We start from the raw sequence: 16,717 nt of genomic DNA, 5'->3' as shown, positions 1-16,717 counted from the left end.
ATGGAATTATTTTCAGACGGTCAACCAGAAAATGTATAAAAAGGAGTGACTTTAGCTAATGACACTAAAATACAAAAAAAAACACGTATTGACTGTATTTCATGAGAAAAGTTGAACGAGTCTATGGAGCCAGGAGCCTTTTTGGAGCCGACCCCGAGTGGCCCGCTGTGGTATTGCACTTTAAGTCACTTCCACATTGGCCTCACTTTTCAGACCCGGAAGCTCCATCCATCATCTTCCGCTTATCCGGAAGCTCCATCCACTTTTATATAGTCTATTGTTGAACCCACTAAAAACTCAGGGGGCAAACATTGGCTTAATTAACTTGATATCTACAGCTAATATATTTTGCTAGCATCAGTTGTCATTTCATATGGCAAACTGTAGTGAGCTGAGAAGCCTGCGTTTGTCTACTTCTCTCTAAAAAAAACAGATGTTTCATCCTTTTTTTGTTGTTGTCATAAATGTGTCATTGTTATCACTAAGCTGCATATGTGCCTTGATAGGAATAAGCAGCTGTAACTACAGGGGGAAGGGCTTAGCAAACTGTCAATCGCTCCTTGGAGAAAATAAATACAAATAAAAAAAAAACTGTATAGCTGTCACAGTTTCTGTTCAAACCGGCTTGATTCGGTGGAGATGAAAAGCCTTACAACAAATTGCAGTTGACAGGGATCACCCCCCTTCTCATCTAAAACTTAAAACAACCAGGCAGACTCATTATGCAGCCCTGTGATTACTCCATATATTATCCTTACAGACAGGGAGTAAAACTAAATGATTTGTGTCTTTGTATAAGCATTTGGTCCAGCAGTGCGCGTGCTGCCGGCTGCGCGGCTCTCGGGTGACAGTGAACACTAAATGCTTATTATATGCTGCCTGAGAGGTCAATGCATCAACGCGCCGCTCGGGGTCGACTCTACGTGAGCATTTATGGAACACACTTAATCAGAAGTGAGGAAACGGCGGCCGGGTCCGACCGGGCGGGCTGAGCACTCAGAAAAGTCCCAGAGGAAATCATACACCCGCTCGTGAGCAACAAATAAAACTATTCATTCATCACATTTCACATATTCACAAATAGAAAATCGCCTCCGATCGCAGTGACTCGCACAGCAAAGTAATGACTCATCACTTTCTACCACTCAGCCGATCTTCCTTTGGAGGCGGCCCACCGGGGGTTCAGCGGCGGAGAAAAAGTCGGTCACGAGGTCTGTGTACGTTTCATAAGTGCACAACGGTGTGTTTCTAACCTTCCCCTTGTCCCTTCGACACGTAGAACACGCACAACATTCGCCACGTTTATCTGGGAGTTTGTAGGGTGGTACTCACTGCTGATCTTCGCATGCTGCTCCATGACTTAGACGGAGGGCGGCTGCTTTTGGTTTCTATGACCTCTGAGCCCAGAGATGTAGGAGGGACATACTGTCGCGCCCTGGACTGAATCGCCATCTGATAGGCCACCTCAAACGCCTGCCCCAGTGTGAGGATGATCTCGTAGGTCTGTGTCTGTGTGAATAAAAAAAAAAAGTGTTCAAATCAGTAGACACAAAATCTTTAATAAAATCGCAGTGATAATAAACAAAACTGGCGGTGTTCCTTTTTACGCTAGATTTTAAATGACTTCACATGAGCATGAAATCAAACTGTTTATGGGGTCATCGCTTGCGCGCCCAACAAACCATTTAATTTCTCGAACAAGCTTTAAGGAAAGCCCAATGTTTTTACAAACGTGCCTAGCCGCTCGTATTTGTTGGACTATGTGGTTTGGACCATAAAAATCGACTGCATGCAGCAGCTTTTAATGACTGCTGAATCTGTTGCAGTGTTTGTTTTGAGTTAACAGTCATTCGATTAAGTTTACAAATGCTTGTTTATGACAATTTGCTGTGCATCAAACAAAAACACTGCATGGCACACAAAAGCGCCGTTCCTCACATTTTCAGGATAATTACTTCGCATAATTAGCCACTGGCTCTTGTTTGAATAGAACACAATTCAGAGAAAAGCAAATGTAATTTGTATCCGACGGTCTGTCCATGGAGCAGCAACGTACAATTGAGCCAGGTTCAAAATTGTTGTCCCGCGAAAATCTTTGTCAGTAAAAACAAGTTCCCTGTCGTTAGAGGAGGCTCCATAGTGGTCCCTCTACCAAAAGTAAAACACTGTCAACGACCTTTTACTGATGTTGAGACACAAATGACAACATCATCGGTGCAATGTCCATGGAAATGCCACGCGTAGCGGAAGTGGGACTTCAATCAAACCATTTGATGAGCCAATCAAGAAAATGATGTTTATAGGATGCTGCATGCAGGTTTAACTGCAAGATTCCAAACACGCAAACAAAAAGGACACTTTGGTTTTTCTGAATTATTTACAGCAATTCACAAAAACCTGTGAAAGAGGTATTTTTCCTATCATTAGTTACATTATGCTTATGTTTAGGGCGAGCAACAGATTTCTTTGATCTGTTCAAATGGAGCTGCATCACTCACCACTTCCACAGTGCTGAAGACATGACAGAAGTGGTGGCCACTCTTCAGATCCTTGGTAATGTAGGCAAACGTGCAGAGGTCGTCTGGGTCTTGGGCGGCACATGAGATATTCCTGATCTCGTGCTCTGCAACTATAGTCTGATGGAAACAGGAATGAAGTGAGCGCTAACCGGAAATCAACCGCAAATGGAGACTGAAAAAGTCAACTGCCGTGTTTGGGTTGGACGGCTCAATAAACATGGACACAGACAAACATCCGTTTCCATTACCTTTGTGGCTGCATCAATAAACTTGACTCCTCTATAGGTAATGGACAGTATGACAACAGGACCCTTTCTTGAATCCTTTGATTTCTGGAATAGAAGAGAAGTGAATGCCAGCTGCGTTTTCTTCTGTAACCCCGTTAGTTCATGTGCGACATTATTATTGTGTATTTGCTTGGATTTATTAATCAACAGACTCATTAAAACAGTTTTCCATTACTCTTCAAAAAGACCGAAAAAATACAATTAGAACAAAAAAGGAAAAATTAAAAAAAAAGTACTTACCCTAATTTTAGCGCAGGCCTCTTGTGTGGACTCAATTCCTCGTAGATCCTTGATTATCATTGATCCTAGGTACTAGGAGAGACAATCGAAACACATCAGAATCAAACTTCAACATTAATGCTGACACACTGCAAGTCAACTACACACTACAGAATAGAAACACAAGCTGCAGTCATTTAATTAAAACATTCTGTTCTCTCTATTTCTTGGTAAACAGCAAATAGACTTAATATTGCTCTATTCATGTCCATCTACATTGTTATTAACAATTCATTTCGGCATCCACGCTGAAGACGGCAACAGTGACTTACTGTTGCCTCGTAGCCGCAGGACTCCAGGATGAGTTTCTCAGGCTGGTGATGCCAGGCGGACACCGTGGCGTAGGTAGCAGATTGGCTCGGTGGCCGGAGGTTCAAACGAGAGTCTTTGTGGCGTTCGCTGTGTCTGTCCTGCAGAGGAGCAAAATCACAGGCTGGGTGAATGCAAATGAAAAGAAGACACTAAACTGAGATTTGTGACACGAAACACATGAAATTATTCTGTAGGACAGCAAAAGGCTTTCTTGTGTTAGGCCTCTTATCTCACAGATCTACATCTCAGCCAGTATACACAATAATTATATGGTAAGACACTGTATTTTGTGTACTATTTTAAGATTTGAAAAGCAAATGTGTAGCCTCATTGACTGAAGAATAATGTGTGTCTCAGTAGAGGCGGGGAGGTAAAAAGAAGCTGTACATTAGTGTGAAGGCAACTGAAGTCTGTCTGGTCAGCACTTTAAGGTAACTCCTTTCTGTGTGCTAGTAGGCTTTTAAATATTCATGTTTGCTGGCTCTTTAGGTCAATGTCGGCTGACCCCAGCTCGTTCCTAAATTACTCATCAGAATAAAACATCCCCATGATAATACGCTAAGGTTGTTTGAAAAGGAAAAGTAATAATTTTACACGTCTTTGAGCAGTGCAGCATTTTCCGTATTTGTGGACGCTCCTCTGTTTTCTCTTTGGCCTCTGAGTCAGAAACCCGGCATGCCAGCTCCAATGTTTGTGTCTTAGTTTGACCTTTAACAAATGCTCAAATTTGATCATCGAGTTATTCGTGGTTCTTTCTCTTACAGAGGAGCCCAAGAAATTCATGGAGGTGGAACTAAAAACATGGCAGTCAACAGACATCAGAAACAGCTGTAGGGCAGGGCTATAATTTAATACCGTCGTGTTTTGAATTTCGGAGACAATTTATTCGTCAACATGATTGATTCTATGCAAATTCTTGTTAAAAAAAAAACAAGTCAAAAGGAAATTTGTCAGCCAAGTTTTTGGGCTTTTATGTGAAGAAATGTTTGTTGCATTTCAGCTGATTTCATCTGCTATTTTGCCCATATTTTCCTTTTTTTTTTTTTTATGCATATCAATGTTGGAACTTGAATGAATTCATCCAAATTACCCAGCCATCTAGGATGCTTAGCTGAAATCAGCTACCTACACTAGACAGTGTCTTAAATACATATAACAGGGTGCCGTTTTTCAGCCAGAAGAAGCACAGCAAAGCTTCAAAATATCACTTTTCCCTATATTATTTAGACTCATTATAAAACTTTTATAGAAAATTGTATGGAAAACCCTTTAACAGTCATGTACAAATGGGCAAAAAAAAAAAATAATAATATCGTGAATATCGTAATGTACCTTTTTGGCAAACCAGCAAATTAAATTCCTAATTAATCAAAGTGTTCCATTATATTGATGCAAAAATAATATTAAAAATCCAACACTCATACAGAGAAGGTATACTGTCGAATTAATGAGCCTTGGTTTACTGGTCACGGTCACATTTAACGGTGGTTGACTGACTCTGCCCACTACCATGTAATTCAACATCTGAGCGACATCCTTACACATCTCACTTTGTACAGCATTCAAGTGAAAGAAGGTGGAACTCACCACAGAGCGCGGCCTCTCACAATAAGAACGCAGAGATACACTGCAGTCTTGGTCGGCTCCTCTCCGCCTCCGGTCCGACTCAGTCAGGGGCAGGAGCATGTCCATGGAGCGACTGGTGTATGGGTCCAGCTGACTGAGGGGAGACGTGGTCTGGGACAGGAGGTCATGGAACTGACACACACACACACAGACAGATTAATGACTTGACAACGCTGTCTACACGGGCTGGTTTCCCTGATCTACATCCAAGCTTAATCCTCGACAAAAGAGCCTCTTCCGTGGAGATTCTCAATTCTTTTTTAGGCCGGTTTAATCTGCCTGGGAAATCAGCCCTGAGTATTTAACTGTTGTGAACATAATGATATTGAAGAATCTTATTCCAAAATTAGATTTCCGCAGCAGAAAGAAAAGGATCTATTTTCTCACAAAATGACGCTGGCATAGAAACAAGGCTCGCCATGTCATGCTGTTTAACTTTGCTCTTCAGCTCTGCCTGGATGTTGTTTTAAAAGGATGGTAACATCAATGTTTACTTAAATGTAACAACACAAGTAAACTTGAACCAATTTCCAATAAAGGATTTTTTTTTTTTTTTTTTTACAGACAGTGACACTAAATATGGGTTGTATTGAAGGCATATGCAGAGCGACCCTTCTTAATTGCACACATTAGGCATATCTAGTCTATTAACCAAATTAGCGGGGACAGTATGTTTCTGCACTTCAGTGGTTAAACAGTAGCACCAAGATTGCTGCAGTCCTCGCTGACGTGGAGTGCTTTAGATTAAAACATCCTCCTTGGATTGCACTGTATGTTTGTGGATTATAGACAGACTACACATCAAATCATAGCCGCCAAATGAAGACCTAATGATAAATATTGAATGCAAACTGTATCAAATTCCACATCACCAGTCTTACCAAAATTGGGGACAGACGACGGGACTTAGTCGGAGCCTCTTCGTACGGTCTCTCTGCTAGAGAGGCAATGATCCTTTTCCTGTGACCCAGAGGACCAATCTTAATAACCTGGAGAGGACGACGTGAGGGCAGAGTATGAGACTTTCCAGTGCACCATCACAGCGATATCTCACACAACAGAATTGATTTAAACGAAGCTAACAGAGATGTATCCAAAACACACTGACAGAATTGGTGGCAAGCACCCCTCACTGGCAGACATCCACAGGCAAACAGAAATGACTCTCGTCAATAATTCAGCCTCAATCTGTTTTGCCGTAAGCTTAAAGTACAGCACTGTCTTCTTCTTGGGACACTCTATAATTCACGATCCATTTTTGGACATATTGCTAAAAAAAAAAAATTTTAAAAACACGACCTCACCGATATTTGGGACGATGGCATGTAAAATAGAAATAAGCAAAAGGTTTTTGGATGACGTGCATTTCATTTGTCACAATTTGAATACGCATGTATTTTAACACTGCAACACATCTATGCAGAGTGTGTGTCTCTTTAAACCTTTTTCAAAGGCCATTTCAGCTAGTATATCTAAAATCATCTCTGGAGGAACTGTCAGTTAATTTTATGTAGTCAAAACTCATTATCTTAAAACTGTAAATTTCCATAATTGGCTATTAACATTAATGCTCATGCAGTAGAGGCGGATGTTGAGTGATTAATGTTACATTTGCAATTATGTTCCCGGTACAAAATCTACCACAACAGGCTCACATGATTCTCCGTCTGAAGGCTTCAATTATTTATCCAGCGGGAGTCGGAGGCAAGAGGTAACTGGTCTGTACGCTGGATTTTTGCTGCCGTTCTCATTATCAGGTGCAGAATCCCAGTGAGACCAGTACGCATGAGGTGTGTAGAATAAGAGAAAAATGTAATGCTGCATCGCAGTCTGCCGGACACCATCCCTCACACACGGCACAGACAGCATCCTTGACTGCTGCTTTCCTGTTGCTACTGCAGCTGTTGCTATTTCACCACCACTGTCTTTGTTTGTTCGTGGGTCTGGTTGTGATAAACGCACAGTGACAAGATGGAAAAATATGAAAGCTTTCAACACACTCGTTCTCAGCTATAAACGGATCTTTCAGATTTATTTTCAACCATATTGGATCATCTGCTTTGCTTCTCTGATTGTCTGTCATTCACCACAATACCATCTTTCATACAAACTGGTCGTCACCACTGATACAAACTCTAACATTTCACTTTGTGAGATCTCTGCCATTAAAAAAAAAAAAAAACAGCATTGGTAGCAAGCTAGATCCCAGGTGATTAGTAGTACATAACTATGTATATACCAACTATCTAACTGCAGTAGATAAGTGTTCCACCAAGTCAGATGACATCTGCATTTAGTCAAAAACAACAAATAGCGAAATGTTCACTATGTAAATAAAGCAGGTGTAGGTTAGATTACTTTCGAACAAGACCATGGCCACTTTCAAACCTTCGTCAGGCAGTGATTGGTTAGCTGCAGAGGAATTTGTCCTTCTCAGATGGTATGAGGGGAATAACTTTTAGCATATGAGCCAAGAATATACGGCAAGACTCTCCAGCCAGGTTGAGTATGTGTGTTGACTATCCATTTTTTTATTGTTCACATAAAATTTTTTTTAAAAAGAAGCTTATTCAGCTGGTTTAGTGAAGCTCAGCTATGTGAATAAATGTTAGTGTCCGAGAGCTTGATATGTAGCTTTCGGAGACTTGAATTAGCTCCCAGAGGGGAAAAAAAGAAAAAAAGATTGGAGATCCCTGATCAGCGGTGACCACAAAACCCGCAAAAAAAACTAAAAAGCCTTCTCTAGAGTCGGTGCTTGGTTTGTTCATTCTGGGATAGTATACAAACATTGCAGTGCACCATAGCGGGCTCCCGCTTCCTGTGAAGATATGAAGAGCTCATTCTAAGATAACAACAACACAATGATTCTTAGTTTCAATTGAGTTTACACTCATGAAAACATAAAGAGTATATTCCATGTTTACCTATAGATTCCCCTAAATCCTACACACTAAACCTTTAAAAGATCAGAGATTCCTTTAATCATCTTTTCAACCCCCACTGAGGTTTATCTGAGAAACCCTTTGAGAAAACACTGCTGTACTCTGGACACACAGAAACAGACAATTCATCACCTGCACACGTGTTGAAACAAAACTGGGACATGCATCTCACTTCAACCTCAACAATCCGTTTCCTATAATAAATTAGTCCTATTTTGTAATTACTCATTATCATAAAATGTTACAATATTTCCATCAAGATAAAACCAAATTACATAATTCACAGTCATCAGTCACTACTTCGCTCCTTACTTTTACATTATCTGTTAAGTATCTTCTAATTAGTCAGTGATGGAGTCATTTGCATAAAACTACAGCAGCAACATTGTCAAAACCACTGAGCGCTACTCTGATATTTCAGCACTGCCATTTCAAGTGCTCCTTGACCTCAATCAAGGTGGTCTTGTCATGAAGGAGACAGAGTCTGTGAAAACTGACCCACAACGTCACAGATCTGAAAGCTGAGGACTACGAATTCCCACTGAGGTTTTTCAACACGGGGTAAATAATTAGTGGTTTCTTACATTGACGATCTCCAGCTCCCAAAGGTTCTTAACACACTCCAGTGTGCGGTAGCCACTTGAAAGAAAGTTGGGAAGATATTCATGCAGGCCAAGACCGTCCAGCCAGGAGGCGAGAGATGTGCTGCCATCACAGCCCAGTGCTTTTACCTACGGAGACAGACGCGTGTAAGTAAGCACGGATTGTAGCTTAAAGTGAGGACTTAATTAGAAATGTACATGTTCGTTTCCAATTAGGGTTTCATTTCTACGTCGCAGTTGGTCGATCAGTCTACCACTTGGCTGAAATATCTGTTGCCATGAAATTATGTACAGATATTCATGGTCCCCAGAAGATGACTTTCGGGATCACTTGACCGTTAATTGACCCATTTCTCTTCTTCAGATTAAAATTGGAATTTGTCTAATACTGCAATTGTGCAGCAAAAACAGGCTGAGAATGTTAGTAGGATGATGTCAGCATTTAGCTAAAAACTGTATTTAATTTCAGAGTCACAAGAAGACTCATCATTCTAGTTCAGAAATATCAACACATTTTTCTACCCTTCCTGCATTTTATCAGCTACAACATATTTATACTTTACACTGACAATATAAGTTAAACCCGTCTTTATTAACCCACTTTACAGAAGGTATGAATCTCTTTTCGAAAAACGTAATAAAATACAAATAACAACTATAATGCAACACGTGATTTTGTTCCATTTTTAATAAAGCATTATTATTACCTTCATACACTTTTGACTTGAATTCACCTAGCTTAAAAATGTTCAGGTGAACAGTAAAATTTGTATCTATCCACAATCCAAGACCTTATTTCCCTTTATTCATCTATTTTTGGCTCATCTGCTTTTGTTATTTATTTGTATTTTTCTGAGACACTGTCAGTCACTGTTGGTCGTCAGCTCAGAGGATAAGTTATGACGTCAAGTACCTTGGGCAAGCTGCGTGCTGCGTGGAGGATTTTCTTTCGGTGTCCCGGGTCAGTGATCCCGATGTCTCTGAGATCCAGGTCCTCCATCACGTTACTTCCCTGCGCGTGCACAAACACAAGAGAGACACACAAATAAACACATTCACACACAGGCGCGCACACACAGACAAAGTCATCAGACATACATGCATGCAAACAACACGAACACGCAAGCACACACGCAGAGACAATATACAATATGTACAGAGTACAAAAGCATAGTAAAAATCAAATCAGTTATCGGTTATACAGTATATCTCATTCATACACAAACAATATTTACACATACATACATTACCAAACAGGTCAATAAAAGTATAATTTTTGTTCTCGTTTAATCGAACTACCAGGGTTAAATTGTTGCTGTACAATTACACACTTGCTCTTGACATTCACAACATGCACACACAAGCAGAACATGCACATCTCTGACACAAGCAGTAAGAAGAGAGTGGGAGGACAATGAAGTCAAATAAATTGTGCATGCCAAGAGTAATCAATCTAATCTGGTGCGACTCAGAGGGAACAAAGGCTTCATAACTGCAGCAGCGTCTACAAGATCCCTTTACTGCTGCGTTTCATTGAGGGACACTGAACCATCCGAGAGGGAATTAAAATATTTCCCAACATTTTCTAACTTTTCCTTAATTTAGGACATGGAAACAATGAGCAGTAATTGTTCCCCACATCCTGAAATCTTGGCTGTAAAGCAGATTCTTGTCTATTTCTTGGAGCTGCTCATACTCATTTGCAGCTCCAGTTGCTTTGTCATCTTATTCCAGTTTATAAGCAGGACTGGAGATACAAGGAGAACTATGAAAATGTGAAGCTAAGCGGTTTCCCCTGTGGACTGCCGCAGATTGATTCTTCCCGGCCAACAATGTTAAAATGCTCTGTAGTCTTTACTCAATCTGCTCTCGCTGGATTGGCTTCAGAGCACAATGCAGCAGTATTCACGGGCCTGTATCAGGGCGCAGTTGGTAGACTGATCGCGAGAATAAAGGTCAAAATGAAGCGGGGTCTGATGCAAGGGAGGCCAAAAATAGATACTCCACTTTTATTAACGGTTTGAATTTGATGATGCCTCAGGAGAATTAGAAAACATAATATTTCATGCTGCATTTGAAACGTGTGACGGGAATGTATGGTTCAGTTCTTACATGGCTTATGAGTTATGGTAGTGTGATTTAATACGATAGGATTTGCAGATGTAGCCATGGTAGAAGTCCTTCATCTCACTAAATGCACTCAGTTAAGGAAACGGTGAATTATAATTGCTCTGTTGCTGCCTCACGGAGGAATCGTTTAGAAAAATCTAACTTTGTTACCCCCCCCCCCCAAGAGTTAGTGGGCAAAACAATTAACTGGCAGGGAGAAAAAGGTCTCCTGTTATAGTATGTTCAGTTTCACATAACATTTGAAAAGAAAGGGCTACAGAGTTTTATGCAATATTAATACAGGAGAGATGCATGATGGGGAACTTCCAAGTTCTGCACTAGACAGTTTGTCTCGCTGCCACATTGTTTTGTACTTTAGAGAATTAAAGCATAACGCTAAAGGAAAGAAATGAAAAAAACAAATTATGTGGAAAATTCATACTAAAATTAAATGCGTGTGCATGAAGGCCAGGAAAACAAAAGCCATGGGCGCCCCATTTGTAGTAGCTTGAAAGAAGCACAAAATGATAGTCATCGTGTAAAAATGAGAATGGGCACACTGCTTTTCATAATTTATGATCCCTCAAAAGCTGCATCTTAGAGCACTCATCACATGCAGAAAGGCTTGACGTCTCATGTGACACCTGCTCTCTTGCTCTGGTGGGCGGGCCAGATGAAACTTTCCAAGCAGCACAGTATATCTTCCGCTGTGACAGCCGTGGTTTGTAGGCAGAGTAAGGCTCGCATGCTGAGACTCCTGTCACTGCAGAATTAGACTGAGGAGGGTTTTCATTTTCTTCTGGGCTTACGAACGACAGTGCGTGTTAAAAAAAAACAACAACAAAAAAAACAACAACAACATCTGCCTTGGGTTTACTCCAATCTTGATTTTATGTGAAGCGAGTCTCAGATGTGGCCAAGTATTTGTACACTTTTGTCTGGGCTTCATTGTGTTTTCCTTTAACGTGGTGCTATTACATAAACGCACTCAAACATGACACTGAATGGAAGACGAGCCACAGTGCTGCCCTCTACTGAGCAACCTACTCGTCTTTGCAATGAATCCCACAAACGACGTCTGATACTCAAGTTCAGTTAGATTGATCACATCTGAGGGAAGTCTGGCACAATCTAAAAGGGCACAATATTAAACATTCACAATGTCTGCCTGACTATGACCTTTTTCTTGGTTGCAACCTCCACATCCTTGTAAATATCCATGGCTAGTTTGCCTTGTGAAGATAATGATTTATTTCCTTCATGCATCAACTTCAGCAGACACATTAGGTGTGGCATGTGAATGAGCATCAGAATGCCTAATGGCCCGCAGTCCTCATCACATCATGTCCTGGAAATTCAACATGGAAACTTCAAGCCCAATCAGACAAAGGAGGTTGATTAGTTTTCTTTATAAATGCTCTACATAACTCCACAGTTTTTAGTGATACATCTACATATAAAAATTTGCTATGTGGGTTGAGATATTTTTATTTGGTTTACAATGAGGTAGCCGTCTCTCTAATAGCTCTCTAATAGCTCTGGATGTATTAGGCTGTGTAATTTATATAGCAAATCAATATGAAGGACTGATTTATGGTAACACTGGATTTACCGGATTTCTACATCAATTGAATTGGGTACCTTTTAGGTCACATTCAATTTACAAGATTAATGCCAAACTATTATTCCAATTTTATGAACAGTCATTTCTTCAAGAAAATACTCTACCGTGATAAACTACATATTATTTTTGCAATATATAATGATATTTCACTTACAAAGATGAAAGATTTTATCCATATTAAACCCCAGAGGAATTTTAGGCTGCTAACTATATGAAAAAAAAAATCTGATTATTATTCATCTGTAATATTCATTTTGATAATAATCCTTTATACGTTTGTTTTTGTTGTGACTACAACATGTACTAAGCATGGACTGATTGAATGTCAGATTAGTATCTGTTCCAATACTGACCTTATGTTGGTGTCCCAATATGACCCACAGTCATGATGGGACACCACCTACGTTTTTAGAGCCCCATCACCTCATGTAACCTTATATTGAAAAAAAAAAAACCCGTTCTTATGAGTCAGAAGCAGTGAGGTATGGCGATTCTAAAGTTGGCAAAGCACAGAACTAGTATGGGATCAGCACTGAGTTTCAGCAGAAACCCTGAGTTGAGGTATTGTGAGGTGAACTGCTGGATGAATGCATCCCTAATATGTACTAAGCATGCATGACATGATTGGAAAAATAAACTTGCCACTATGGTCTTGTGGACAAACTATGACATCACATTTATAAATCTCAGTTTCTGAATTATTTCAAACATATCTTTGGCAATACTGAGCTGTCTTGTGTCCTAAAACTCAATACAAGTATATTGGCATTATTATTAGTCATTAGATAAGTGATATATTGTTCTAACTGTAATCCATATAACCCACCCTTACTGAACTCCTTTACTACAAACACACACATGGCTCGAGCCTCGGTCTCACCTTTTTAACAAATACAAATCTCCAAGTCCACAGTTTGTAGCGGCACCACATTCACAGTCGGAGTAATCACATGTTCTTAAGGACTTCCATTATACTGTGATCACACGCTTGCCCAGAAAGAAAAGCAGAGCAGAGAGCAGCACTTCTTAACTGGAATGCTTTGTGAATAGAAGCACTTTTTGTCTGAGCTAGCTGGTCTTACTTAACTGAGCTCAGCTGTGACAAACAGATGTAACATATAACACATGGTGCTAATACAGCTCTGTGATCTGAGAAACATCTACATTTACGCTGCGTGCCAACTATTTACAGCATACAACCACGTTTTCAGAGAAACATGACCGGTGGATGGAAAATGTAATGGTGTTTTTTTTTGTTTTTTTTTTAAACACTCACTGCCAATTGCAATATCAAGTTACCTTGCAGGAAACATAATAGCACTTGTAGTCAGATTGTGGACATATTTTGGGCTGCATTAAAATTAATTCATAACCATTTAATCTGTTTGAGGGATTAAAAAAATTTGAGAAAAATGTGTTATTTTCAGAAACATTTATCTGCATCAGGTTTTTGGTGGAAAGTGTATGTGGATTTTGATCATTTATTTAGTGGCTAAATAACAAATTTAGCAATAAGAAATGTCTGCATGCAAACATGTGTAACTAAATCCTTTTCATTTATGGGTATAAAGTGCTGGAGCATGCTGCTGCTGCGTAATCACACATTGTGCAGTTATTGCAAAACTGTCTGCGAAGCACCACAACCACAGTACTGAGTATAATGGGTGGAGGATTTAGTGAGATTTGGCATGCAACCATGCAAAGTGTGTTTGGAATAAACCAGTGTGTTTAAATGGAGGATTGTCTGTTCTAGTTATCTGACTTTATACACAGAGGTCAAGTCCAGTAGCTGTAAATCAGAGACTTCAATACAGGGGGAGGAGGTAACTGAAGAATTGTACAATAGATGAGATCGCATGATTGGGAATGCTTGGAGAAAAAAAAACAAAAAAACTGAATGTGATTTGATTGTCATTCATCTTGCCATTGGTGACAGCCCATACTCTTTAAGGGGATTCAGCAAGGGGCCATAAATCTAAGCAGGGTCATGCACTGCACAGAGGGTGAAGAGGAGTTATGAAGGGGGAGAGGGGAAAGTGTTATGAAGGAAGAGAAAGGGTGAAGGGGTGAGTGAGAAACAGAAAGAAAGGGGGGGGGTGGAGCTACTAAGAGGCAGCAGTGGGTGAGAGAGCAGAGTGGTGACATGAAAAGACAAATGCGGCTAGGTTGACAGAGGGAGAGACAGGTTGATGTAAAGTGGAACTGACCCCTGGGATGACATGCTGCAGGTGACTCACCATGAATCGTAGGTCGTCAAAGCCATTGAGCAGGAACTTGCTCTCGTACTGCGGCAGCCCCACATGCTCCAGCCACTCTCCCACCGGCTGGTCCAGGGCTTTACCACAGGCCCCATCTGCCGAGAGAGGGAAGCGCTTCAGCAGGGAGAAGCCGTTCAGCCGGTAGCAGCGGCACTCAGAGGACGACACATGGCATTGCCACATCATCCTCGGCCAGCAGAGGCAGAGCCGAGTGCAGCAGCACCAGGCGGGATGGGGGGGAGACAGGGTCCAGGCCGGGGGTGAGGGGCTCCCACAGAACAGGCGGGGGCCCGGCTAAACTCAAACACAGGAGGAGGGTAGGAAGTGCTGCAATCACCGCTCAAGCCCTGCAGGGAACTGACTAGGCTAATAAACACCCACTGGTGTTGGTGTGACTGACTAAAAATGTCAGGCGAGGGTGGAGGTAGTGCAGGGAAGGAAGCCCATCTGAAGGTTGGTATTGTTAGTTATGTTGGACTGAGCCACTACGGCATCTTCCAACAAACAGGGCTCACTAAACATTCCTTTAGTGAGCAGATGAGCGAGTTTAAAAATAAGTGACTACCTAGTCCAAAAACATAATACTGAACACTACAAGTCAAGAGACCAGATCATTTTCAGGCAGAGGGAAAATGGAAATTATTTATCACTGAATCAGACATTTATATATATCACACATCATTTACGCTGCTAAAAATATCCCCGTCATTTATTCTAAAATCAGAAATTACTCCATCAGGATGTAACACAGAAATATTCAGTTCCCCCAAAATGAATTTGTCAGGGTTTTCACCACATACTTGTAAAGCTCTGGCTGAGTCCCATGGCTTCATTGGTCAACCTCTTTGAGAGCTAGGACAAGGCTCATACAATGAAGGTAGCAGCATTCTAAAGTACTGATGAGGTACTCATGTTATTTTTGATTAATGAATACACATTTGCTTAAATCATATTTTGTCCTTACTCCAGAGCCACACGGGGTACGGTCAGGTAGACATATTGTAAATCCTACATCAAAGAAACGTTGGCTTAGAATTTCCACAGTGTGCTGAATCCAAACTCCTCAATTCATAATCAAATCCAAGTATAGATTCCTTGATAAAGCTCCAGGTAGGCTGTCTGCCAGTGAAAAAAGGCTCTGCGTCCTCGGTGGTGCCAGTGCTCCCTGTGCTGCCCAGCATTCACACTCTTCAGCAGGCTGCTGGCTGTGCGGCTCCACCAGAGAACGTGCTTCTCATCTCTCAAAGCCAGTAAATCCAGGTTCAAAATCCAACAGACGGCAGGTGAGCCTCTCTCGACTCTGAAGCGAGGATCACTGCAGGACCACAGTGCAGGTTAAGCTAGCTCCTTCCTAAGGCAAGCGCCCTCCCCCCGCCCCCCGCTCCCACCCCCCAGCCCACCTGGTTCTTCTCCTCGCTGGGTACAGCTAGCAGCCTCTGTGCTCAGGGCAGAGGTTTGCTGCATCCCCTGCCTGTCTGAGACATGCAGGCAGCGCAGATGCAGTCACAGCAGCTGCTCCTGGCTCACACACGCTGCTGCTACCCCTCACTGCTCACAGGGCATAACGTCCTGACGCCCGGCTACTTCAACACAGGAGACCACAACAGATCTGCCTCAACCTCAGCCACAGCTGCCACGTCCTTCCCACATCCACGACAGGCAACAGACTCAGTGCTCATCTCCCCCCCCCCCTTTTTTTTCATCCGAGCAAATCCCTGAAGCTCTTCTTTTTAACTCCCCCCCCCCCCTTACTTGCTCTGGTCTCTCTCTGCTTTCTTTCTCTCACTCTCGATCTCATAGCCCCATTCCCACACTGTGTGATCGCACTGCAGAGCTGCCGTATGCTGCCTGATGAAGTGGGGTGCTGCTCCACGTAACCACCTCTCCCTCTCCCTCTCTCACACACTATATCAACTCCCTTCCCTCTGCCTCTCTCCCTCCCTGGCTTGCGCTCTCCCTCAGTCTGTCTCGGTCCTTGCCTCTCATTCTCAAACACACACACACACTCCTCATTGTCTGCCTCTCTCCCCCTTTCCCCTTCAATCTTATCCCCCTTTTTCCCCCTCATACAAATGCATACATGCTCCCTCTTCTCGGTCTGTCTCTCTCTAACCTTACCCTACCTCTCCCCCCTTTTTCCCTCCACTGCACTGATTAGA

At 41.8% G+C, this 16,717-nt stretch overlaps 1 protein-coding gene across 5 annotated transcripts in view; it reads right to left on the bottom strand.

The window, feature by feature from the left end:
• The window catches only part of anks1ab (ankyrin repeat and sterile alpha motif domain containing 1Ab), a 44,586-nt gene that overhangs the window by 7,214 nt on the left and 20,655 nt on the right, over positions 1-16,717 (bottom strand). For 4 of the 5 annotated variants that reach the window (XR_011310607.1, XM_069691189.1, XM_069691190.1 and 1 more), the window contains exons 3-12: positions 14,538-14,653; positions 9,481-9,579; positions 8,550-8,696; positions 5,905-6,012; positions 4,985-5,155; positions 3,358-3,495; positions 3,047-3,118; positions 2,768-2,851; positions 2,499-2,636; positions 1,333-1,509 (exon numbers count right to left, since the gene is read on the bottom strand). Coding sequence is in view for 4 of the 5 variants with exons in the window: in XM_069691189.1 (XP_069547290.1) it covers positions 1,333-1,509; positions 2,499-2,636; positions 2,768-2,851; positions 3,047-3,118; positions 3,358-3,495; positions 4,985-5,155; positions 5,905-6,012; positions 8,550-8,696; positions 9,481-9,579; positions 14,538-14,653 (1,250 nt within the window). In the remaining variant the exon portion in view is untranslated. Of the gene's footprint in view, positions 1-1,332; positions 1,510-2,498; positions 2,637-2,767; positions 2,852-3,046; positions 3,119-3,357; positions 3,496-4,984; positions 5,156-5,904; positions 6,013-8,549; positions 8,697-9,480; positions 9,580-14,537; positions 14,654-15,358; positions 15,940-16,717 lie in introns of those variants that run through there. The other variant, XM_069691192.1, reaches the window with a different exon arrangement.

This window comes from Brachyistius frenatus, unplaced genomic scaffold, assembly GCF_029030835.1.
Source record: "Brachyistius frenatus isolate BFR_SWC_R1_liver_20210118 unplaced genomic scaffold, ASM2903083v1 Contig_10, whole genome shotgun sequence".
Classification (NCBI taxonomy): Eukaryota; Metazoa; Chordata; class Actinopteri; family Embiotocidae; genus Brachyistius; species Brachyistius frenatus.
The sequence above is the reverse complement of the archived record's forward strand: the minus strand, read 5'-3'. Positions and strand labels throughout refer to the sequence as shown.